The sequence below is a fragment of the Ochlerotatus camptorhynchus genome, unplaced genomic scaffold (genome assembly GCF_037179485.1).
Source record: "Ochlerotatus camptorhynchus isolate MF236.1 unplaced genomic scaffold, CSIRO-AGI_Acam_v1.1 ptg000107l, whole genome shotgun sequence".
Classification (NCBI taxonomy): domain Eukaryota; kingdom Metazoa; phylum Arthropoda; class Insecta; order Diptera; family Culicidae; genus Ochlerotatus; species Ochlerotatus camptorhynchus.
Window position 1 is genome coordinate 587,930 of NW_027040597.1, and position 24,233 is coordinate 612,162.

The window sequence follows — 24,233 nt, forward strand, 5'->3', positions numbered from 1 at the left end:
ACAATGAGAAATGTTCAAAGGGTTGTGTATGTTTGTCTGTGATATAATATTGATGTAACGTTCATTATAAAATCAAAAAATTTAGAAATATAACGCATAACATTCAGAAATACTTCATTTCACAACCGATGAACCATTCTGACTTCATTGAATGTTCTTACTTTGCTAGAATATGGTTAGTTGGGGAATTCGATGAAACCTTCACTTCTTGAAACTAATCTCTTTTGAATTTCTTTCATTCTCATTTCGCACTTTGCGTATAACACCATCTCATACTTATCTCTATGTACATTCAATGATGTACGGAGCGCTCATTCCGAGTGCTCGGTAAACCAGCGTCTTTAGACGCGAGCCTCCTCCCAGATGACCATGGCAAAGCAAGAACATTTTTTTTTCGTTGTAGGATAGTAGATATTTTTGCAGACAGTGACAGATGATGAACATCAGACCGACCACACCAACCAGCGAGGAAGAAGTCAACAAAAGGTAGAATCATGTCAGTACCGACCAAGGACGATTTCAAAGCGAACTCCTTTGCAACAGAGGACTGAAAAACAATGGTTTAAGTGACTTGCCTGAGAGCGTTGTATTTCTCCCACAACATTGCAATCGGGTTTGTGTTTTGTAAGTATTTGTTAAATTCACTCAACTGAATCGAAATATGAATTATTCACGAAAGAATTTTTCCTTATGACGAACATACAAACTTAGAACAGAATAATGCTCTCAAATGTCCAGACCTCTACTTTCAAAATCAATATCAAAATTCTCACCGTGCCCGGCAACTACATATAAGCAATACAATTGGAATTGACGGCACCGAATCCTTTCGGTTTCAACACAATTTAGGTATTTTTTGGTTGTCCCCCTAGTCAGTCGCACAAGGAACACAGTGTACCTATATTTTTCGCCAATCTTTTCACACCCTCTTGAACGCGATTGGCAGGGATTTCCCATCCTTTCTCCGAACGTTTCATCCTAAAATAGCGTCTCAGCCGTCCGGTACAATGCTACCGATTCTTCTCCGTCTGATTCGATTGTGCCATAGAATGTACGGATACCTTGTGAGGAGTGATATCATTGTACCACGTGGTCCTTTTTATTCGGAAAATGCTTTATTTTTTTTGTATTTGCTTCTCTTGCTTTCCGTACAACATCACATCACACCAAACCAAACAACCAAGAGGGCGCTCTATTAAAGCTACACGTCATAGGAGGAGATTTACACTGGAGTCGCTTTTTACGCGGTTTTTTTTTACACGGTTTTTTTTTACGCGGTTTTTTTTACGCGGATTTCGGAATTTACGCGGTTTTTTTTTACGCGGATTCCGGAATTTACGCGGTTTTTTTTTACGCGGATTTTGGTTTTTTTTTACGCGGATTTCTGAATTTACGCGGTATATCGCTTTTTACGCGGTTTTTTCTTACACGGTCTTTTTTTACTCGGTTTTTTTTTACGCGGATTTCGGAATTTACGCGGTTTTTTTTTACGCGGATTCCGGAATTTACGCGGTTTTTTTTTACGCGGTTTTTTTTTACGCGGGACGTATCACCCGCGTAAAAAGCGACTCCAGTGTATTTCGCAAGTGCCGAAGAAGTGGATTAGAGGAAAATGAGATTCATGGGCGTGTTACTTACCTCTTCGGTGCGTGTGTGCGATTCGTTCGGATTGTCACTCGAAAGGCTGTCATCGTAGAAAATGATGGTTTAAAATTCTTCTTTAAAAAATAGCGGCCTGTCTTTTATAAAAAAAAAAAAAACCTCATTCCCTGCTTGCCTCATTCCCAAACCATAAAATGGGTATGCACGTGGTATGCGTAAGTAATAACGAAAAAACACCGAAAACCAACAAAGGACCATTTGCATTTGGAAGAAGCACAAATTAAGCCAAGGTGGCCCGTTTCGCAACAAAATCCCTCGACGGGGGTTCTTTGTTTGTGAATCGAGCATATCTGCGAGGGAAAAAGTAAAGAAAGATACATTTATTATCATACAAGAGGAGTATTTGGAAAAAGACTTACGTGTCCTTGTACTTTTGCACATCCTGTGGGCTGAGCGATGGGCGGGTGCTGGCAAAGGCCTCCAGTAGCTGTCGCTGGCTAATCGTTATCTTGTCCGGAACATGCTGCGTGAAACGAGAGGCAACGAGAAACAAGCGTTATTAGGTGCATATCGGCGTTGTCGTCATAATCGACCATCAAAAAAAACAGCTTTGTGTCGCGGATTCTGGGTGAGGTGGTTATCAAATGGAAAAAGCTAATAGAAGCGATTGCACGATGAGCGGTTCAATGTGTGTCGACTAATCATGTTCGTTCACGTTATCATCACCATAATCATTACCACTGTCGATACAGAACAGTGAAGATTCGAATAAGCCAGTGCAAGTACGAACAAGGCAATCCAACTTTCGCTGCTTATCACATATTTAGGAAGGTTGAGTCGTAGCTTTGTTGTAGGACAGTGGTATATTTCGGTGGAATATGTTTTCAGGAATTATTCAGCAACATAGGAACGTTTAACTTGGTTTGAAACTTTACTTATATAAATTTATGATTGAAAAATGCTTGATTGGTTTTCTTTGATAAAGAGACTTCCAGCTGACGAAGAATTGAAACTGTTTTAACTTTTTTTTTATTTGAACGGATTTTAGTAAACCTAAAGCATATAATCATTGTGATTTGAGAAACAGTAGTTAAACAAGTATAACGGATACAGATACACCAAAAAGAGAAGTTTTACTAAAAATGTTAAATCATCATACAGCATTTCCAGCCCAAAACGCAAACCGGTCGGACATGAGTGTTTCAGATTTGAATGAATTACTATTCACATGTTCGTTGCTACCAATGAATAAATTTTCATCTAAATATGATTTTTTTCTTCTTTCACAATAACTTTTGAAAAGGGCGTGGATTATATTTTTTTTTCGAAAAATCACAACATGAAAACTATTAATCTGATCAAAATGACATCTGAAAAGAAGTCGTAGGTAGTTAAATTATCTTTGGGGAAAAATACACTGACAGAAAAAAAACTTTAAAAATCTATATTAAAAAGTAATGAAGTAATGAAATTGGGTTGTTGGCTGAACGCTTAAGTAAAACAGCAAAAAAGGTTATCTTCCATTTAATTCCAATTAAAAAAACAAACGGAAGGTTGCCGTAGGACCGCGATTGGTCGTTACAATTATTTTTGCGCGTAGCTCTTTTAGTTGATTGAAATCTATAAACTTAAAATTCTTTAAATATCGCAAATGGTGGCCGGTTGTGTGAAAAAGGGCTGCATCCATATACGAAATGGAATGGATACCAACAGTACGAACAAAACCGTTAAGGTAGGCTACCGTGTACATGGCGGCAATTAATGATTATTAGAACCTGTAATTTCAAGCTTGCCATCATATTATAATTGATCTTTAAAAAACTAGAATGCATCTCGACGTCCCTGGAATCTGGAACCTTCCCAAAAATTTGGAAAAGCTCATTCTTAGTGCCTATCTTTAAATCTGGCCGAAAATCTGACGTACGTAATTATCGTGGTATAGCCATTATCTCTTGCATTCCTAAACTTTTCGAGGCAATTGTCAACGAAAAATTATTCCTCCAAATTAAAAATAGAATTACTGACATGCTTTTTCATGGGTCGCTCGATCTCGACAAATTTACTTGAATTTATAGACTATTCATTGAATGCAATGGATAATGGAAACCACGTAGAAGCTCTCTATACAGACTTTAGCTAGACATTTGACCGCATAGACATACCAATGCTACTTTTTTAATTGCAAAAAACTGGAATTGAGTCGGGGCTCCTAAAATGGCTTGAATCATATTTAACTAACCGCCAACAAATAATTAAAAACAACGGAAAAAAAATCGAGTCCAATTCAAGTAACTTCAGGCGTCCCCCAAGGCTCTCATTTGGGACCTCTTCTTTTTATTCTATACGTAAACGACATTTCTTTCATTCTCAAAAAATTAAATTGCTTATTTATGCCGGAGACATGAAGCTCTTTTTGGAAATAAGAAAAGAAGAAGACATCAATATATTCCGGAATGAAATACACATATTCTACATATGGTGCAAAAAAAGTCTACTCGAATTGAATGTAAAAAATGCAACTTAATATCATTTAGCAGGAAAAGAACAACTTCAAATATTTCAATTGCACTAAGAAATCAAAATGTAGAAAAATGTGAAAGAGTTAGGGATTCAGGAATTATCTTAGACTCTAAACTAACTTTCATAGACCATTACAACACAATTATTCACAGGGCAAACAACATGCTAGGCTTTATCAAGCGCTTTGGCTATAATTTTCAGGACCCACACACAATTAAAACACTATGTATTGCCCTCGGTTTGTATCGTTTAGATTAAGTGTCTATTGTTAGTTTAAGGCAATAAATGTAGTTTGTGTAGTTAGTGTTTTAATCAAGCCACGAGTGTAGTGATTTTACGGAAGAGTTCCCCACTAAAAACCTATGGATTACTACCATCAACCCATTCGAAGAGACCAAGTTTTGAGGATCTACCCAGTCGAAGTTGCCAATTATCCTGAATATCATTGGATTTTTTTTTAATTTTATATTGCGCTGTGTTCGTTTTTAATTGCTCATTTTTACTTTCCAGCATGAATTATTTTCTTTACTTTAAGAACGGTTCATATTTTACGATGGCTCATCCTCATGTTCAAGCATACATTTATGTATCTCGATTTAAACAGTGATAACTGTGCGCTTTGTATGGGACATTTTAGATTTATTTATCGCGGTTATTCAATATGACATTGCTCATTTTGCCACTTTTATGGGAAAATATGTTCAACTGCAGGTCACGTAGGTGAGTTATTTAGTTTGCTAAACACTTAGCATCTGTCTTCGATAAACATATGACAAGTGACGTTGAAGCTGAATCTGCTGCCTCCGATACGCCTAGTGACTTAGTGGAACTGAGCACATTCGAAGTAACTTGAATTGGCGGCAGTAATTTTTTTTATCAAAATCGACTTCCAAGCAGATTATTATTAAGAATCTGAAGGATTGAAGAGGAATTTTTCAAATCGATATCACCACTTTAGGTCGCTTTAGAAAGTGCTCCTCCATAAAGCCCAGTATTTTTCTATTGTCGGGATTTTTCACGACGGCGCATACGATTTTTTGGCGGATCTGCTCTTGCTCCAAAGCCGTCTCGATAACCACTTGATAGTGAAGTTAATCTACCAGCGTAAATATTACACTCTTAACTAGTTTCAGTCAAATTTTCATCAATTTTACACGCCTAAAAGTAACAAACTAATCAATGTATCTCACTTTTTTCGAGTACAGTCAAAACAAAACAAAATGGCTTATATAAGAATTTCTATCAATGAAGTGACCATATACTAAAGATTTTTTTTTTAACTAGTTCGTTTACTTGGGAGGCTCAATCGCGTTAGCTTTACGGAGCCGATAGTTCATTGTTCTTTGTTTGTAACAAAATTCACTTAATTCTATGTCTAGTAGGAGTTGGGCCGAATACTCGCGGCTTACTCGAGGTTAGAGAGGTACATTGTCGAAGGATAGGATCAGGGGAGGAGTTTGGGGGTAAGGTTTCGTTGTCTCATCAGAGCGTTGTCGCCAGTATGAATGGTAGTGCGGTTCTAGCTTCGTCTGGAGTTCGACCGGCTATGGTGACCAGTGGGCGACGATGAGACTCATCGAAACGGGGGGACAAGACAAACAAAAACTATTAAAGAGAGACAAAAGACAAAGGAATTAAATTCTTATACTAGACATTTGAAGAAACACATAAACCGACTGCATATAGCAGATATCGCGAGTTCCCAACACGTCTCTGATAGGAACATAGGGTTGTCTTCCTTGGGCCTCAAGGGTATTCAAAAGTCGCTCTCTGGCGGCGTCATTATCCGTACATTGCCAAACTGCGTGATCGATGTCATCGTAACCGTTTCCACACCGACAGATGTTGCTGTCTACGAGGTTTATTCTATTGAGATGAGCATCTAGCGAGTAGTGGTTGGACATAAGTCTACTCATCACGCGAATGAAGTCACGACTTAAGTCCAAGCCTTTAAACCACGCTCTCGAAGAAACATTAGGAATAATTGAATGTAACCACCGTCCAAGATTTCCATTGTCCCAATCGGTTTGCCAACTCGAAAGGGTACTCTGACGCACTAAATGGTAAAATTCATCGTGTGAAATTTGCCTGTCATAAAATTCGCCTTCCTGCGCGCCCACCTTTGCGAGAGAGTCCGCCTTCTCATTGCCTGGGATTGAGCAATGTGAGGGGACCCATACAAAGGTAATCATATATAATCTTTCGACCAGCACACACATCTGCTCCCTTACCTTTGAAAGGAAATAAGATGAGTGCCTACCTTGTTTCATCGACCGAATAGCCTCAATCGAACTGAGACTATCCGAGAAGATGAAGTAATGGTCTGTGGGAATATTGAAAATCATCCCCAATGCGAAGTTGATTGCTGCCAGCTCAGCAACAAAAACGGAACAAGGTTCCTGGAGTTTGCGGAAGGCGCTAGAGTTTTCATTGAAGACACCGAAGCCAGTGGATCCACTGAGACGAGACCCGTCTGTAAAATATCTGTTTACGCAATTGACGTGTTGGTACTTTTCAGTAAAAATACGCGGGATAATAATAGTTCGAAGTTGATCTGGAATCCCATGAGTTGCTTGTTTCATGGTCAGATCATATTCAATTGAGGAGCTGCGATTGGTGAAGTGAGCACGGTCTGGAGTGTAACAAGGAAGACACATATCTGACGATATGTAGTGGTGGTAGATTCTCATAAATCGAGATTGTGTGTTCAGCCCAAGAATTTCTTCAAAATTAGCAATTATAAGTGTGTTCGAAACTCCGCATTTGATTAGTATTCTGAGAGAGAGCTCCCAGAAACGGTTCTGGAGGGGTGTTACTCCTGCCAGAACCTCGAGACTCATGTTATGCGTTGAGTGCATACAGCCTAGAGCAATACGCAGACAACGATATTGAATTCGTTCCAATTTTATTAGGTGACTTTTTCTTGCCGAGAGAAAGCAGAAAGAGCCGTACTCTAGAACAGAGAGAATAGTTGTTTTATAAAGCGTTATGAGGTCTCCCGGATGAGAACCCCACCATGTGCCGCAAATTGAACGGAGAAAGTTGATCCTCTGCTGACATTTTTGCTTCAAATACGTAATATGGGTATTCCAAGTGCACTTTGAATCAAACCAGACCCCAAGGTACTTGAAAAACAATGATTGAGTAATGTTTCTGTCCAAAAGATTAAGATGCATTTGGGCTGGGTACCGCTTTCGAGTAAACACTACCAGTTCAGTTTTCTGCGGCGAGAATTCGATCCCTAGATTCATAGCCCAAGAAGACAAGTTATCTAAGGAACTTTGCAATGGTCCTTGCAAGTCCACGGCATGTGGACCTCTTATGGAAACCACACCATCATCTGCAAGTTGTCTTAGCGTGCATTGTTCTGCCAAACAGTTGTCGATATCTTTGACATAAAAGTTATAAAGAAGAGGGCTGAGACATGAGCCTTGGGGCAGGCCCATGTAGCTAATTCTGGAAGTTGTCAGTTGTCCAAGGGAAAAGTTCATTTGCTTTTCTGACAACAAATTGTACAAGATATTATTTAAAATTCCGGAAAGTCCACATCTGTGCAGATTGTCTGACAGAATTTCAATGGAAACTGAATCAAAAGCCCCCTTAATGTCCAAGAATACTGAAGCCAATTGCTCCTTGTGTGCAAAGGCCAGTTGAATATCTGTGGAAAGCAGCGCTAGACAATCGTTTGTTCCTTTGCTCTTGCGGAACCCAAACTGTGTATTTGATAGCAAGTTATTTGTTTCGACCCACTGATCAAGTCTCCGAAGGATCATTTTCTCCAACAATTTCCTAATGCACGAAAGCATAGCAATCGGACGGTATGAGTTATGGTCAGACGCTGATTTGCCAGGTTTTTTAATGGCTATTACTTTGACCTGTCTCCATTCAGGCGGTATAATGTTGTTTTCTAGTAAGGAATTGAATAAGTCTAGCAAGCGTCTTTTAGCGCTATCTGGGAGATTTTTCAGAAGATTGAATTTAATCATATCGCTTCCCGGTGAGGAGTTGTTCGATGAAAGAAGAGCCATAGAGAATTCCAGCATTGTGAATGGTCTATCCAGAGAGTTGCCGCTCGGAGACGCTTCTCGAAGAATGTGTTGTGCTGGAACTGAGTCCGGACAGACCTTTTTAGCGAAATCGAATATCCATCGGTTGGAGTATTCTTCACTCTCATTAGAAGATGAGCGGTTACGCATGTTGCGAGCCACCCTCCACAAGGTGGTCATTGAGGTTTTTCGTGAGAGTCCCTCGACGAAATTGCGCCAATAACCGCGTTTTTTTGCTTTGATTAATTGTTTCAGCTTTGTCTCAAACTTTGAATATTCCTCGAAGTATGTGGAGGTTTTGTGTCTACGAAAAGCTCTGAAAACATTAGATTTATCTACATACAGTTTTGTGCATTCTTCGTCCCATCCAGGTGTGGCTGGTCTCCTTTTGAAGGGCGCACTTGGAACTTTTCTTTTTTGTGCTTCCAGTGAACTTTTGTAAATCAAATCGGCGAGGAATCGATATTCTTCCAATGGTGGAAGCGTATCTATTGATTCGGCACCGATTGTCACCGCCGTTGCATATTTATGCCAATCTATGTTCCTTGTAAGATCAAATGGAACTCGAGATGGTTCTGCAGAGTGAGGGGCACACTTAATTGAAATGATGATTGGCAAATGATCGCTACCATGGGGATCATTGATAACCTTCCACAGACAATCCAATGATAGCGATCTTGAACACAAAGATATGTCGAGTCGGCTTTCTCGAGCCGGAGGTTTTGCTATACGTGTCACTTCACCAGTGTTCAAAATAGTCAAGTTGAAATCGTCGCATAAATCGTAAAAAATAGCCGCTCTATTGTCATCATATAGATCGCCCCACCCAGTACCATGGGAGTTCATATCACCCAGAATTAATACTGGGGATGGAAGAATCGAAACTAGATTCCAGAGTTGACTACGGCTAATGGAGGTTCTTGGTGGAACATAAACTGAAGCTATGCAAAGGTCTTTGTTCTTCACATTTATTTGGCAAGCGACGATTTCGACGCCTGATAGAGCAGGAAGGGAAATTTTGTAGAAAGGGTAGCACTTTTTGATCCCTAAAAGTACTCCTCCATAAGAATCGTCTCTATCCAGGCGTATAATGTTAAAATCGTGGAAGTTGAGTTCTTCATCGGAAGAAAGCCATGTTTCACAGAGAGCAAATATATCACAATCAGAATTGTGAAGTAAAAATTTGAACGAGTCTAGTTTAGGCACTAGACTACGGCAGTTCCATTGTAGCACAGTGATCATATCTTCAACCTCGTTCGACGGATTATCCATCGAAAGATATGATTGATGCAAGGAGGGGCCATGAAACAGTCAATTGCTTAAGATATGATTCTAATGTTGGAAGCAAAGCAGAAACTAAGCTTCTAAGAGGGTCTTGTATGTTGAACATATTTAATATGAATTCCACAATGTCCGAAAATGCTAGCAAACCTCGCTCGGACTTGGATTTCTTTTGAGAAGTTTGAGGAGCAGCTTTATTATTTTTCTTATCTTTTTTGGGCAATGGTGGAAAATTCCTGCTGCATCCAGGGATTAGTTCAGCAGGAGCCTTCGGTTTCGTTTTTTCATCCCCATTACCCTGGGAATTTGCCAATCTTCTGGAGGTGACTTTAGTTTTCTTACGGCGCACTTTCGGGGAGGGGCATTTTCTTTTTGAGGATCCGTCCATTTTTTAAGGTGCGTGTACCACCGTAGAATCACCTTCATCGGATGAGTCAGAGTCCGATTCTTCAGCTGACAAAATCAAAAATTGGTTTGCATCTTGGACGGCTGATGCAGCCTTCACCATTTGAGCATATGTCTGCTTGGAGCGTCCTGAGATTGAACGCTGCACTTTATCGGAGTGCTGCTTGTACATCGGGCACTCCTGCAAGGGGTGAGGATTCTCGCCACAGTACGCGCATTTTACTGATTCTTTGTGGCAAGAATCCTCTTTGTGGTTTTCACCACATTTGCCACAACGAGTTTTGTTGCCGCAATGGCTGGCCGAGTGTCCTAGCCTTTTGCAGTTGGTACAGCTATAAACCCTCTGTACAAACAACCGCACCGGAAAAAAAGCACCATCAACTTTGACAAAGTTTGGGAGAACAGAACCAACGAAAGTCACCCGAAACGAGTCTGAATGCTGATAGACTTTCTTGCCATCTTGTAAAGACACTGAATGCAGTTGTCTAACATCCAGTATCTTTACAAGCTCGCTTGTGACTTTTCTGTTTTTAAAACAACCCGAGGCACGTTTCAAGTCCTCGACAGACAGACTCGCGTCGGAGACCACGCCTTCTATCTCCACATCTCGAGAAGGGATGTAGATGTTGTACTCAACACTAAACAACTCGTGATCAGCAATTTTATTTGCTACATCATAATTCGGTGCTTCTACACGCAGTTTGTTGAATCTCTCCTTATGTACCAAGATTCCCGGATACTTACGCAGCAAGTCTCTCGAAATATCGAGAGTTTCCAAGTTTTTTTTTTTAGGCCGAAAAAAGACAACCCATGGTCCTTTCGAAAGTGGTTGGTAATACCTGGTTCGCGCAACGTTGGCATCGGAAGATGCCATAAGTGTTGCGCAAAAGCGGTGCGCAACCGCTTAAGAAGGAAAAAAATAAAAACCTTCTCCAATTTATTAATTTTAATTACTAGTAATTAAATTTTTTGCACGGCGTACAAGCAAATTAAAGCGAAAAAAAATCGAAAAAAAAACTTTTATCTAGTTGCAACAAGTTGTCTCACTATGAACCATACTCCCTTACCAGGGGTGAGAGACAGAACCACGCGCCACGAGGCAAAACAAAACTACAATAGGGAGGCAATGGACTTGCAAAATGTATTGTACTATACTTATGCCGGTGGTGTAAACAACCTATCAGCCGGTGCAGCTAGGTATTCCGTTTGCTGCTGCGGCTATTGACGGAGATGATTCGATGATGATGGTGATGATTTGATGATGATCGATCACTGGGGTAAAGGTGAACAGTCTATACGTAAGACTCAGCTTACGATAGCTGCTTCCGAAAACCGTGCGCGATTAACCTGAACACTTTTTTCAACAACGATAGCGATGGAAACGCGGTAAAAAACGAGTGTCGTATGAAGAGACCAGGACGCTGTTAACTGGCTCAGCGCTCGATACGGAATGCTATATACTAAAGATGTAATAGTTTACTGTCGAAGTGCAAACAGTAAAACAGATGTTTTTCCCGCGGATAAATCACCACAGACTAATAAAGTGGAATATTAAGTGATCCGGATTCACGAACGAGTAAATTGTAATTAAATTACACACCGATTATCGGAGAAAAGTGGATTTTTGGTATCAGTTTTTTCGCCATCAGCTGTTTGTGCGGTGAACAAAAGACAGAAATTCGAACAGTTGTTTACTTGTGTTGCGTAACAACTCAACCATTAAGTCAGATGGTGATATGACCCGAGATGGGAAATGACAGGTGGGCAGGAACTCACTGTCTCCCAGTGTTGGTGAGTTCTTTACCGTTTTTTTTTTTTTTTTTTTTTTTTTTTCGACATTTGACCAATTGCAGTCTTAATAGGCTAGAATCTCGGTTGGGCTCTCCATACGATACACAATACTTTCAGACGACTCGAGCTATGGTGCTCACTAGGTCACTGCAGCTTTTAGGCTCGTATTGTGATCAGCTGTGTGTATTAGATTACGACCATAAATCCGGAGAACCCGAGATCTGGGCGCAATCGCCCCTGCAAACAAACACGTCAATCGTCGGCCTCCCGCGAACAAAAGAACAATCCTGCAAACAAACTATAACAAATCATAGAGGAACTATTCTTCTACCTGTTTGGGTTATTAGTTTTTCCAGACTGAGCCCCAATCCGCGAGAAACCGACAAATGACGTGCCCATCTACAAAAGCAACTACGCTCCAACCTCAAAGCTCTCCGGAAATATGTGATAAATCATGCAAATGTAAATGGAATACAGTACTGTCCCGATTTTGTCAACCCCCTTTTTTGAAAATGTTTTCCAATGTTCTACAAAACCCATGCCCTTTTTCAGTAATCTTCTTGAACCTATTGCACCAAAGTATACTTTAAATATACCTCTTAATGAATGAGGAATGAGAAAAATTTAGATTTATGATTATGTGAAATTATTGAAAGAAAACAAATCTGAAGCGCGGAGGGGCTGACAAAATCGGATCATAACTGTATTTAAAATAAATAAATTCATTCTTACCTTTTTATGGTTGTTTGATTATTAATTGCTATTATTACCTGCTTAGAGTTGGTTCCTTTAAAATACTGTGTAGAATTTACCTCATTATTCCTCAGTTCTATCGATTTGTGAAAACACCCTAATTGACCGTCAAATGCGTATTCGATGAACAACCTGTCCAACCGAGTGTTATGTCTGTTTGTCTGTGATAGATGGGTTATTAGGAAAGTACAACTACATTATAACTATTAGTGCAATGGATGAACGTTAGTTTCGGGGTCATGTTAGTGTTAGAGTTTTGTTAGTATTGACCCGTATTCAGCCCTGTCGGCCCCTCGAACACTAGTCGCAGGCAGTTGTTGTTAGGACATGCGACACTGTCACTGCTACTATGTTAGAAGTATGACCCGTCAAGTTTCGAAGTGCAAAAAAAACTGTTAGAACTTTCTTATAAATTAACTTTACACTCAAAGCAAACTATTTACCTTAGCATTACAAAAGCGAATTTAAAATTACTATTTTATTTTATGCTAATATTAAAATTATGATAAAACTACAATTTACGGCTCCGTGAAATTAACTCGCATGAACCTTTCAAATCAATGAACTGGAGAAAAACTACAATTTTATCCAATTGCAAAAAAAATCATAGCGACACTTGACAAATCATCATCAAGCCCCTCATCCTTCACAGCAAAAAAATAATTTTGATATCACATCAAAGTGGATGCACTACAATCATGTCGAAAATTTCATGTAATTTTTATGACCACATAAATAAACAAATGCAGTAAAAGCAGCGTAATGTCAGTTCATGCATTGTATTAATGATAATTTTGTCCTTTTTAGCAAGTAATATTACACCATATTTTCGACATGATTGTAGTGCATCCACTTTGACGTGATATCAAAATTATTTTTTTGCTGTGTTGGACAGGGGAGTTCTTTACCGTTAATGTTCACAAAAAGTTCACTATTTTGCCATACAGAAATTCAAAACAAAAATTTTTATCTGCGGATTTGGACAGTTTTTGACCTGTTTCATACGACCGGAAGGTGTATGCTGGTCACAAATGCCGTACCAAACTGATTTACTACGCAATTAATCAATCTTTGATGTGAATTTCGCTAATAAACACGAGGAGCATTTCTTATAGCAAAACTTGCCATAACAAAATGGGCGGTTCATTTTAGTAAACAAACTAGCACTTCTTCCGACTGTGTCACCTCTCTTACTCGCCTAGGCCTCGGATATGGAGAAACTACGAGAGGAGAACAACAGAACGTTTGCCAAAATTTTCTCTTCGGTTGATAAGGCAAAGAGGCAGACATCATTGGCACTGGACAGATCCACTCGTATGAATGATCTCGTGATTAGCGGAATTCCGTTCGTGGATGGAGAAGATCTGCTGTCCTACTTCCACACATGGAGTTTTTTTTTCAGTTTATTTCCATAACATCTGGGGTTCTCCAGGGTTCTATTCTGGGGCCAATCTTAATCTCATTGTACATTAGAATCTCCCTGAAGTAATAAAGAATTGCAAGTTTCATCTGTTTGCCGATGATGCTCAGCTATATTTTGACTGTGCAAGTAATTCTGTACCTGAAATTTCTCAGAAAATTAATGGAGACTTGGAGAGGATCCTAGATTGGTCTGTGAGGAATATGCTTAGCTTGAACTTCAAGAAAACAAACGCAATTTTTATTACAAATAGTTCTTTTCAAAATACATTAATACCTTCATTGCTTTTAGACAATGAAACAATTGAATACGTCGATAATGCTACCAGCTTGGGTATCAGAATTCAATTCAATTTTGTTGGGATAAATATGTGCTGTCACAATGTGGAAAAATGTATGCTTGTTTACGTACTTCACATAACATCATCACTTCTTAGAATTGATGTTAAAATTAAACTATTCAGAAGCCTCCTTCTTCCTTATTTTTAAGCATGTGTTCATTCATGTGTTCGATATGTTTTTAAATTAAGTAGTTATTCTAGAGTTTCTCACCTGCAACATCATCTAATAGGATTGTGTGGCTCGGATGATACATCCGCAATTCTTCGCTTATTTACATTCGGTCCTACTTTGTATATACCGTGACTATGCTACACAGCCCTATTTAACTCTACAACTTACGGCTTGTCAGTTTGGCCGTCGCCCAACTCTGCATAAGCTCACCAAGCGTATCTTGGCAGCGGTGAAGGTAAGGCGTGTATTCTGGTATACCGGAAAACCTACGGTAAAATGGCTGGTCTCTGGCAGCAGGAATGGCACAAGGATTCCCTTTGGAAAACTTTGGCAAACTACGTTGTTGTTTATTTTTGCATAGTCTGTCGATAACAAAACAACCCGGTTATCTACAACTTTTTTATTTGAAAATTCTCATGAAAGTTATCTTCTAGAGCATTTTTAAACTCTTTAAGACGAATGTTTTATAGCTGAATTTGTTGCCTGTATCTCTTCTAATAAAAAAGATATACTCAAATATAGTAAAAAATATGAATTAATTCAAATTGATTTTATACGAGTTTAGAAAATAACATACCTCCCATTTTTTTCATATTATTGAGAATAACATACGCCCTTTCAAATGCTGCAAAAAAACTTTTTTTTTGTTTGCCCCAACCAGAGATATTACCATTTGGAAAATGCATATTTTTAGTATACAAACGTCAATAACTCTTGATCGGCGAAAGGTATTGACAAGCTTTGTACAGCAAAAATGTGCGCCTTTTTAATATCTAAAAGTTATCTGTAGACACCTTTGCTGAGAAATTCGAAATAAGAAAAATAGAGCAAAAAACTGTTTTTTTTAAGAGCCACCCTAACTCAATTCAAGAAAATAGCTCTAAATCGGCCAATTTAAGAGATACAAAAAAGTTCTTTTGAACAAAGTTGCTTGAAATTAGCTCAGCTATAACTTTGCCGAAAAATGTATACCTTAATTTATTCAAACAAAAAAGTTAGATTTTTGATTTTAATGATAATAGGAACCACCCTAGAATTCATTGTCATAAAAATGAGGGCCTAACTATAAGGAACAACTTTGTAGAAGAAACTTTTAGTCTAAAGTTTCAATTTCAGGCTCAAAACATATCATTCCAGCTAAATCTGCATTCTGTACCACTGTGCAATGACGCGTTTATCTAGATAAAATTGATAAATAGCAGATTTTTAGAGCTTGACCCAATCTTAGATCCATGGGCCAATTGAAATTTAGTTTTCTGCCTTAAAACTAAAAATCACGTAAGTTTTTCCCAGCGGCATCTGTTGCTGAAATCAACCATGCTTTATTAAATTTTGCTGTTTGTATAAAACCGGGAAAAATCGATTCCAATTAAACAGCTTCATGTTGACATGTTTTAGCGATGCTTAGTCGTAACGGCTTGTTGTTATGAAGAACGTTCGATGACTCAGCAGTATAATGTGCCAATATTAATGTTATAATTATCAATACAAAATGTGGTTGCACCATAAATAGTGTAAAATGGACAGAAGACCGATAAAAGGTGAAATGCATAAAAGGTTGAATGGATGAAATGTCGAATGGACAAATGGAATCACCACAATTCATTCATTTAGCTGGCATGTAGCAAATTTTTGTTCCGTGACTCCATCCCTGGCACTTACAGGCACTGGGTAAGGTTTTGAAAACTTCCTCCAGACTTCCTGAAGTGTTTCCACTTAACTCGGACATGGAGCATAAGGCTAGCTGTTCTAAAGCCTTAAGACTTAAAGTGAACTAAATAAAAATCATTAGATATCCCGTTGCATGAAAAACCAGGAGAAATTTTGGAACAGATTGCATCACCAGCTGTTTATTTTGTCGTGCATGTTTATCAGCAATTGGTAACTGCGAATCAAGAAATCATGATAAAATTCGGCTTATAATGATATTTTTTTATAAACTTTATTCCATTAAAGGAAACCTTAATGGTTCTTATCATCTTATCTCTTATTATCTTATCTCACAAATGAAAATCAGTCCACAGTCGATTTAAGCTTTTTTTTTCCATATCAGTCTTTCCTGAATCACGCAGCGTATAAAAGTGGCGAGTGACTACCCAAGCAAAGCTGAAGATCAAATTGAAATCAAAATTTGCTGTTATGATGTAACTTATTTTGAATACTCCAGTTGATCTCTTTTTTTTTAACTCTTTATTTGTTCCAACTTCAAAATAAATTACATTTCATTTTTAACCTAGGTGCTCCAGTTACTACAGTAACTTACCAGCCTTAATTGTTATGATATATATCTAAGTGTTTTTACATTGTTCCTGTCTTGGCAATTCAGTATTTTAAACAGGTTTTTTTTTTAAACCTGCATGTCAGTATAACAATTGATATCTTAAAACTTAACACTAAAACTAAATCTTATCTAAGTATAAAGGGAATTAATTGTTGCAATTGAGGATTGTAACGATTTTTGTCTGAAATTATTAATTATTTTGTTGGACATTTGTGCTAAAGTCTCAACATTCGAAATTCTATGTACTTCGGTTGTACTGTACCAGGGAGGCAACTTCAAAATCATCTTCAGAATTTTGTTCTGAATCCTTTGAAGTGCTTTTTTCCTGGTAGTGCAACAACTAGACCTTATTGGCACAGCGTAAAGCATGGCCGGTCTAAAAACTTGTTTAAATATTAGAAGTTTATTCGTCAGGCAAAGTTTGGATTTCCTGTTTATAAGAGGATACAAACATTTTATATATTTGTTACATTTGGCTTGAATGCCCTCAATGTGATCTTCAAAAGTTAATTTTTGGTCAAGAACTAATCCAAGATATTTCACTTGGTTTGACCAGGAAATTGGAACTCCGTTCATAGTGACTATGTGACTACTACTAGGTTTCAAAAAGGAAGCTCTAGGCTTATGTGGAAATATTATAAGTTGAGTTTTGGAAGCGTTGGGAGAAATCTTCCATTTTTGTAAATAAGAAGAGAAAATATCTAAACTTTTCTGCAGTCTGCTGCAAATAACACGAAGACTTCTTCCTTTAGCGGAAATGCCTGTGTCATCAGCGAACAAAGATTTGTGGCAACCCTGAGGCAAATCAGGGAGGTCCGAAGTGAAAATGTTATACAATATAGGCCCAAGAATGCTACCCTGAGGAACTCCTGCTCTAACAGATTAGATTTGGAATTTTGATAATTTACCTGCAGAGTTCTGTCAGTTAAATAATTTTGAACTAATTTCATAATATAAAGTGGAAAATTAAACTTTTTCAATTTAGCAATCAAACCTTCATGCCAAACACTGTCGAATGCTTTTTCTATGTCTAGAAGAGCAACTCCAGTTGAGTGGCCTTCAGATTTGTTTGAACGAATTAAATTGGTAACTCTTAAGAGTTGATGAGTAGTTGAATGCCCATGGCGAAATCCAAACTGCTCATCTGCAAAAATTGAGTTCGTATTGATGTGATGCATCATTCTATTTAAAATTATCTTTTCAAAAAGTTTACTTATTGAAGAAAGCAAACTTATTGGACGGTAGCTAGAAGCTTCAGCTGGATTTTTATCCGGCTTCAAAATTGGGACAACTTTTGCATTTTTCCATTTATCAGGAAAGTATGCCAAATGGAAACATCTGTTAAATAATTTTACCAAGAAAGACAAGGTACTCTCTGGGAGTTTTTTGATGAGGATATAGAAAATTCCATCATCACCTGGAGCTTTCATATTTTGAAACTTTTTAGTTATAGACCTTACTTCGTCCAAATCAGTCCCCCAAGAATCATCAAAAATATTTTCCCGAGAGAAAATATTCAGAAAATCCCAAGCAACCTGATTCTCAATAGGACTAGTAAGACCCAAACTGAAATTATGGGAACTCTCGAATTGCTTAGCAAATTTCTGAGCTTTTTCCAAATTTGTGATCAAAATTTTACCACCTTTTTTAAGCGCTGGAATAGGCTTTTGAGGTTTTTTCCAAATTTGTTTGTGAGTTTCGAAAAGGGTTTGGAACTCGGGTCTAATTTAGAAACATTATTTTCAAAAGTTTTGTTCCTCAGGGCAGAGAATCGTTTTTTAATTTGTTTTTGTAAATCCCGCCAGATAACTTTCATGGCAGGATCGCGTGTTCTTTGATATTGTCTCCTACGGACATTTTTAAGACGGATTAAGAGCTGAAGATCATCGTCTATTATAATTGAATCGAATTTAACCTCGCATTTTGGTACTGAGGCAGCTCTTGCTTCAACTATAGAAGTAGTCAGAGATTCAAGAGCATAATTAATTTCATCTTTGGTTTGCAAAGGAATGTTTGGATCGAAGTTATATTCCATAAATGTTCGATATTGCTCCCAATCAGCTCTATGGTAATTGAAAGTAGAGCTGTTGGGATTAGAAATTATTTCTTATTTCAAAAGTTACTGGAAGGTGATCAGAACCGAAGTCAGCATGGGTAACCAATTGGCTACAAAGTTGACATGAATCAGTTAAGACCAAATCAATAGTTGAGGGATTTCTTGCAGAAGAAAAGCATGTTGGACTGTTTGGATATTGAATAGTGTAATAACCTGCAGAACAATCATCAAACAGAATATTACCATTGGAATTGCTTTGAGCATTATTCCATGAGCGGTGTTTTGCATTAAAATCACCAATAATGAAGAATTTAGAACTATGACGGGTAAGTTTCTGGAGGTCACCCTTGAGAAAATTCTTTTGCTGGCCTACGCATTGGAACGGCAAATAGGCAGCTATAAACGTAAGTTGTCCAAATTTTGTTTCAACAGAAACTCCCAAAGATTCAAAAACTTTGGTTTCAAATGAAGAAAGAATTTTATGTTTGATTCGTCTATGAATAATGATGGCAACGCCACCACAGGGTCCATCAAGACGATCATTTCTATAAATCAAGTAATTTGCGTCCTTCTTAACTTTATGGTCAGGTTTAAGGAACGTTTCAGTTATAACGGCAATATGCACGTTATGAACTCTCAAAAAGTTAAATAGCTCGTCTTCATTATCTTTAAGAGATCGAGCATTCCAATTTAAAATGTTTAAAGCTTTAAAATCCATTACTGAATCTTAAAGTCATGACAATATTATTAGCAAAATTTTACTCCAGTTTGAATAGCATCAAACATGGAGTTAGATTTAAGCATATCAGAAATCATGTCAATTAATGAATTCTGTAAAAATTCCATTTTAGGAGCAGTAATGCTTCCTAAGTCAAAATTGTCAAAATTTCCGTTAGAACTTTGGTTAGTATTTTGATTTCTACCCGTTGCAATAGCAGCATAGGTAGCTCCATTAACTCGTTGAACATTGTTAGCAGCGAGGGGAGTAGGTACAGATGAAACATTTGAAGCAGGGGTGATATTTTTACCTACGGGTACGAATGTAGTATTTGTTCCTCGCTGACCGTTGTTAACAGCAGAGGAATTTGTACCTGGTCGGAAACGTGGAGCGTTTCCTACCTGACGGTTAGAACGAGATTTTTTTTTTGTTTATTAATTTATTTGATAAGGCTCAACCGAATTAACTTTACAGAGCCGAGGATTCTTGGTCACTATACAATACATCTTAAAACTATAGTCAAAAGGTACAACACAATAAATACTTTATCTTCCGCTATCCAAAAAGCCTCCTCCATCAGAACTGGAGCCGCTTCCAGTGGTTTCATTGTATGGCAAACTGTTGTACGCCAACGAGGGTCAGAGCGCGTCCATTGCAGCAATGGACGCAAAACGTGGTCAGCACTCACACACTCATCACGAAACGGTTGCTTTCCACAGTCGACGACGCATCGACCGAAAGAACTGCTGATGAAGAACAATGAGGAGGACCACACAATGGTTGCTGCCGAGAAAACAAACGATCGCGTAGCACACATCGAGAGTGGCCTGCTTTTGTCGACAGCCGAGTGAACACTGAGAACGAGATTGTAGGATCGCTTTGCGAGTCTTACATTCCCAAAAATTGGATTTGTGGTTTTCACCAGAATTTGAACATTTAAATTTCTTAGGATCTTCCTTCACAGGACAGTCGTCCTTTGCGTGAGAGGAATCACCACAATTCATGCATTTATCTGGCATGTAGCAATTTTTAGTTCCGGGACCCCATCCCTGGCACATGCGGCACTGAGTGAGGTTTTGGAAATTTCCTCCAGTCTTCCTGAAGTGTTCCCACTTCACTCGGACATGGATCATAAGACTAGCTTTTTCTAAGGCCTTAAGGTTGTTTAGTTCACTAGACTTGAAGTGAACTAAATAAAAATCATTAGAAATCCCTTTGCGCGAATCGCCAGGACGGGATTTCATTTTCATTTTGATTACTTGGAGTAGCACAACTCCAAGTAATTTTGCCAGTTCATCTTTGATCTGATCCAGGGATTCACCACTGGGCAGTCCTTTCATGACAACCTTGAACACACGTTCAGTTTTGGTCTCGTAAGTAAAAAATTTGTGCTTCTTCTCAGTAAGATACTTGAGAAAACATTTAAAGCCGTCCAAGGTTTCAGCCAATACACGGCTTTCACCACGACGTCCAATTTGAAGTGAAAACTTAACTTTCACGAAATTCAAAAGTTCCATGCGAAGAGCATGGAAATCGGAAGTGGTTATCACATTAGGGGGAATCTTTTCCTTCTTGGCATTAAGCCGGGAAAGTTTACTAGAATTTTTCTTAGATGATGGATCATTTTCATCATCCGTGAGCAAATCAAATTGATTACTCAAATTAATTTCATCACAAGGGGGGTCAAGAGTTTGCCCCTTTCTTTTGCGTTTAGGCGCCATGGCGGCAGTAAATTTTTATCCAAATCGACTTCCAAGCAGATTACTATAAGAATCTGAAGGATCGAAGAGGAATTTTTCAAATCGATATCCAAGAAGGATTACCTCGGGTAGGGTCCAAACAAGGATCGAAGAGGAATAAGAGTTGAACAAGGTAGAAATTTTTTACATGTTGAGCACTGAAAAGTGCTGTTCAAATTTGTTGTAGCGTTAGGTAGTAGTAACACTTCCTTAAGCAAAAAGCAAATAGATCCGCACGGCAAGAGAGCACGATGCGGACTGTCAAATCTACGGTCGTGTATTGGTCACAACCTCTTACTTTTTAGAAGCCACTCATAGACATCTTATCAGAATAAATTCGGAGTTTTGACCAGAAAATGGACACTATGGACCTTGGGATGGTACACCGGAAGATCCGGAACATCCGTAAAAGTGGTCAATTCATGAAACTGATCCTAGAGCTCCGCGGTTTTTTAGAAGCCACTCATAGACATATAATCAAAATGAATTCGGAGTTGTGTTCGGAATAAGGACTCTAGAGACTACGAAATGTTTGACCGGAAGATCCGGAACATCCATAAAAGTGGTCAATTCATGAAACTGATCCTCTAGAGCTCCACGATTTTTAGAAACCACTCAGACGTCTTAACACAATAAAATCGGAAAACCAGAAAATTTAAACTGGAGACCATGGGATGGCCCACTAAAGATCCGGAACATCCGTAAAAGTGATCAATTCATAAAACTGATCCTAGAGCTCCGCGGTTTTTTAGAATATACGTTAAAATAAATTAGTACATTGTTCACATTTAAACAGAATCAATATATTTAGTGAAATCTGCAATGAAATCAGTTAAGTATATTTTTATAAGAAAAATATTCAGTGGGACAGTTATGCCGAAAAAATTGCCATGAAGTAGGAAATTCTACGCATTTCAGTTCAACTACTGTTACTGTGCATGTTGGTTTGATGGACACGTTGCGTTTGACGTCTTTGCTCTTGTGTTTGCTTATATTCACGGTGTTTCTAGATTCTAGATACACACTTAGAAAAAATCATGTAAATTTAGGTGCTCTGAGACTGACATATACGAGCGTCAATTTTGACACAAGTTTGAGTCATAACAGACGAAATATAGCTTAATCAAACGTACTTTCCATCGAGCAACGAACTTTTCAGTCTCGGAGCACATTTTTTTTTTTTTTTTTAATTCTTTATTTAAGAGATTTTTAGCCTTAGGCTAGTTCATCTCTACCTCGGAGCACTTAAAATTACAAGACACGTTTGTTTACGTTTCATATTTTATGTCACAGATGGATTCCGTCACGTGTAAAATTAGTTTTTTCTAAGTGTGTAGTTGTATAACTTTCCTTATTCATTGATACCAACCATAAGTCCGTTGACAATGCTGTAAGCATCGTATGCTACTTCCACACAGCAAAAAAATAATTTTGATATCACATCAAAGTGGATGCACTACAATCATGTCAAAAATTTCATGTAATTTTTATGACCACATAAATAAACAAATGCAATAAAAGCAGCGTAATGTCTGTTCATGCATTGTATTAATGATAATTTTGTCCTTTTTAGCAAGTAATATTACACCATATTTTCGACATGATTGTAGTGCATCCACTTTGACGTGATATCAAAATTATTTTTTTGCTGTGTATAAGCGTATGAACATCATGCATAAACTTATGATGAATGTTCTGCGCAGAGCCACAACTTGTCCTACTCATTAACACTAATGAACGTATGTCTAAAGGAGATGGTACTTAATTATTTTGAGTGCGTCCATACATTTATAAAATTAAAACTCACATTTTAAAATACATCTCTGATTGGTGTTTTAATAAGAATTACCGTTTTTCAATATCAAATAAAATGTCTACCATCCGAAATGGGACATACCAAGTTTTTGTTGGAAATTCTGCTGTAGGTTACGACTCAGTAAATGGATCAAGAAAGTCCAATGAAGAGGCAAGAAAGCTAGCAAGTGTGTGTTGACTAATTCTAAAATTGTATGGACCAGATGTCCAGATGTGTAATTTATCCAATTTTAATTTAAAAGTGGAAAACAGTATTAATGCCGGCCTTAATAAGATTATTTAAAGCAAACATTTTGTTTAGACATATTCCTACAACGTGGCGACAACTCCAAGTAGTATTTATACCAAAGGCTAATAAAAAAATGTTCCTGGAATTAATGGAAAAATAATAGATGAACGTATCAAATCCGAAATTCTTCCAAAAATACCAATGAGTAAAGCTCAATTTGCTTATCAACCAGGCAAATCAACAATTACAGCATTGCACACGCTTGTTACAAAAATAGAAAAATCCTTCGAACCAAGGTAATATTAATGGCTGCCTTGCTTGACATTGGATGAGCATTTGATAATGCATCTTTTAAATCAATGGAAATTGCCATTGAATATCTAGGGTTTCAAATTGTTGGGTTTGCGGATGAAATAATTAAAAGGGGGCGACCCCGGTGTAGTGGCTAGCATCCATACTTCTCATGCCAAAGTCAAGAGATCAAATCTCACCCCCGGACAAGTCACGAATAACCGTTAAAGAGCGTTAAAGTGACTAAAATTAAATTAAAAAAAAGTAGAAGGGTCTGTGCCTAGGGGCACGAACGGAAGCTTGACGTAGGACCGCTAGTGGACGGAATAAATGTGAAGAGCATGTAGTTCTTTTAATTGATCAATTATCTATTATCTCAACTTTTTCCGTTTTTGAATTGTAGGCGTACCAAATTGTTAATAATTTTTTTCAAAGAGAAAGTTGATTAAGAGAATCAATCAAAATCACTTGCACCCCTGCTTCCAAGTTTGGTTACAAGATTACAACTCTGGAGAGCATTTTGTGTGATCGTTGGGGGCTTGTGGTTCGGAATATGGACAAACAAGCACAGGTGTAAGCTTGATGGCCCTGAAAAAGGCCGTTTTATTGAAGAGGACATCCATGGCCACTTACGCTTGGCGTGTTTAGTGTAGGTGACAGCATCACGGACCTGATTTTCCAGGAACATCTTTAGCACACCTCGTAGATCAGACCGGAGATACGTTTGACACCACCACGGCGAGCCAGACGACGGAAGGCGGTTATCTCGAAGAA

General features: G+C 38.1%; 1 protein-coding gene across 1 annotated transcript in view; it reads right to left on the reverse strand.

The window, feature by feature from the left end:
- Positions 1-1,739: 1,739 nt before the first annotated feature.
- Positions 1,740-24,233, reverse strand: part of Pex1 (peroxin 1) — a 75,299-nt gene continuing 52,805 nt past the window's right edge. Inside the window, exons 10-11 of the mRNA XM_065219615.1 lie at positions 2,022-2,125; positions 1,740-1,952 (exon numbers count right to left, since the gene is read on the reverse strand). Of these exons, the coding sequence (XP_065075687.1) occupies positions 1,883-1,952; positions 2,022-2,125 (174 nt within the window). The 3' untranslated portion in view covers positions 1,740-1,882. The remainder of the gene's footprint in view (positions 1,953-2,021; positions 2,126-24,233) is intronic.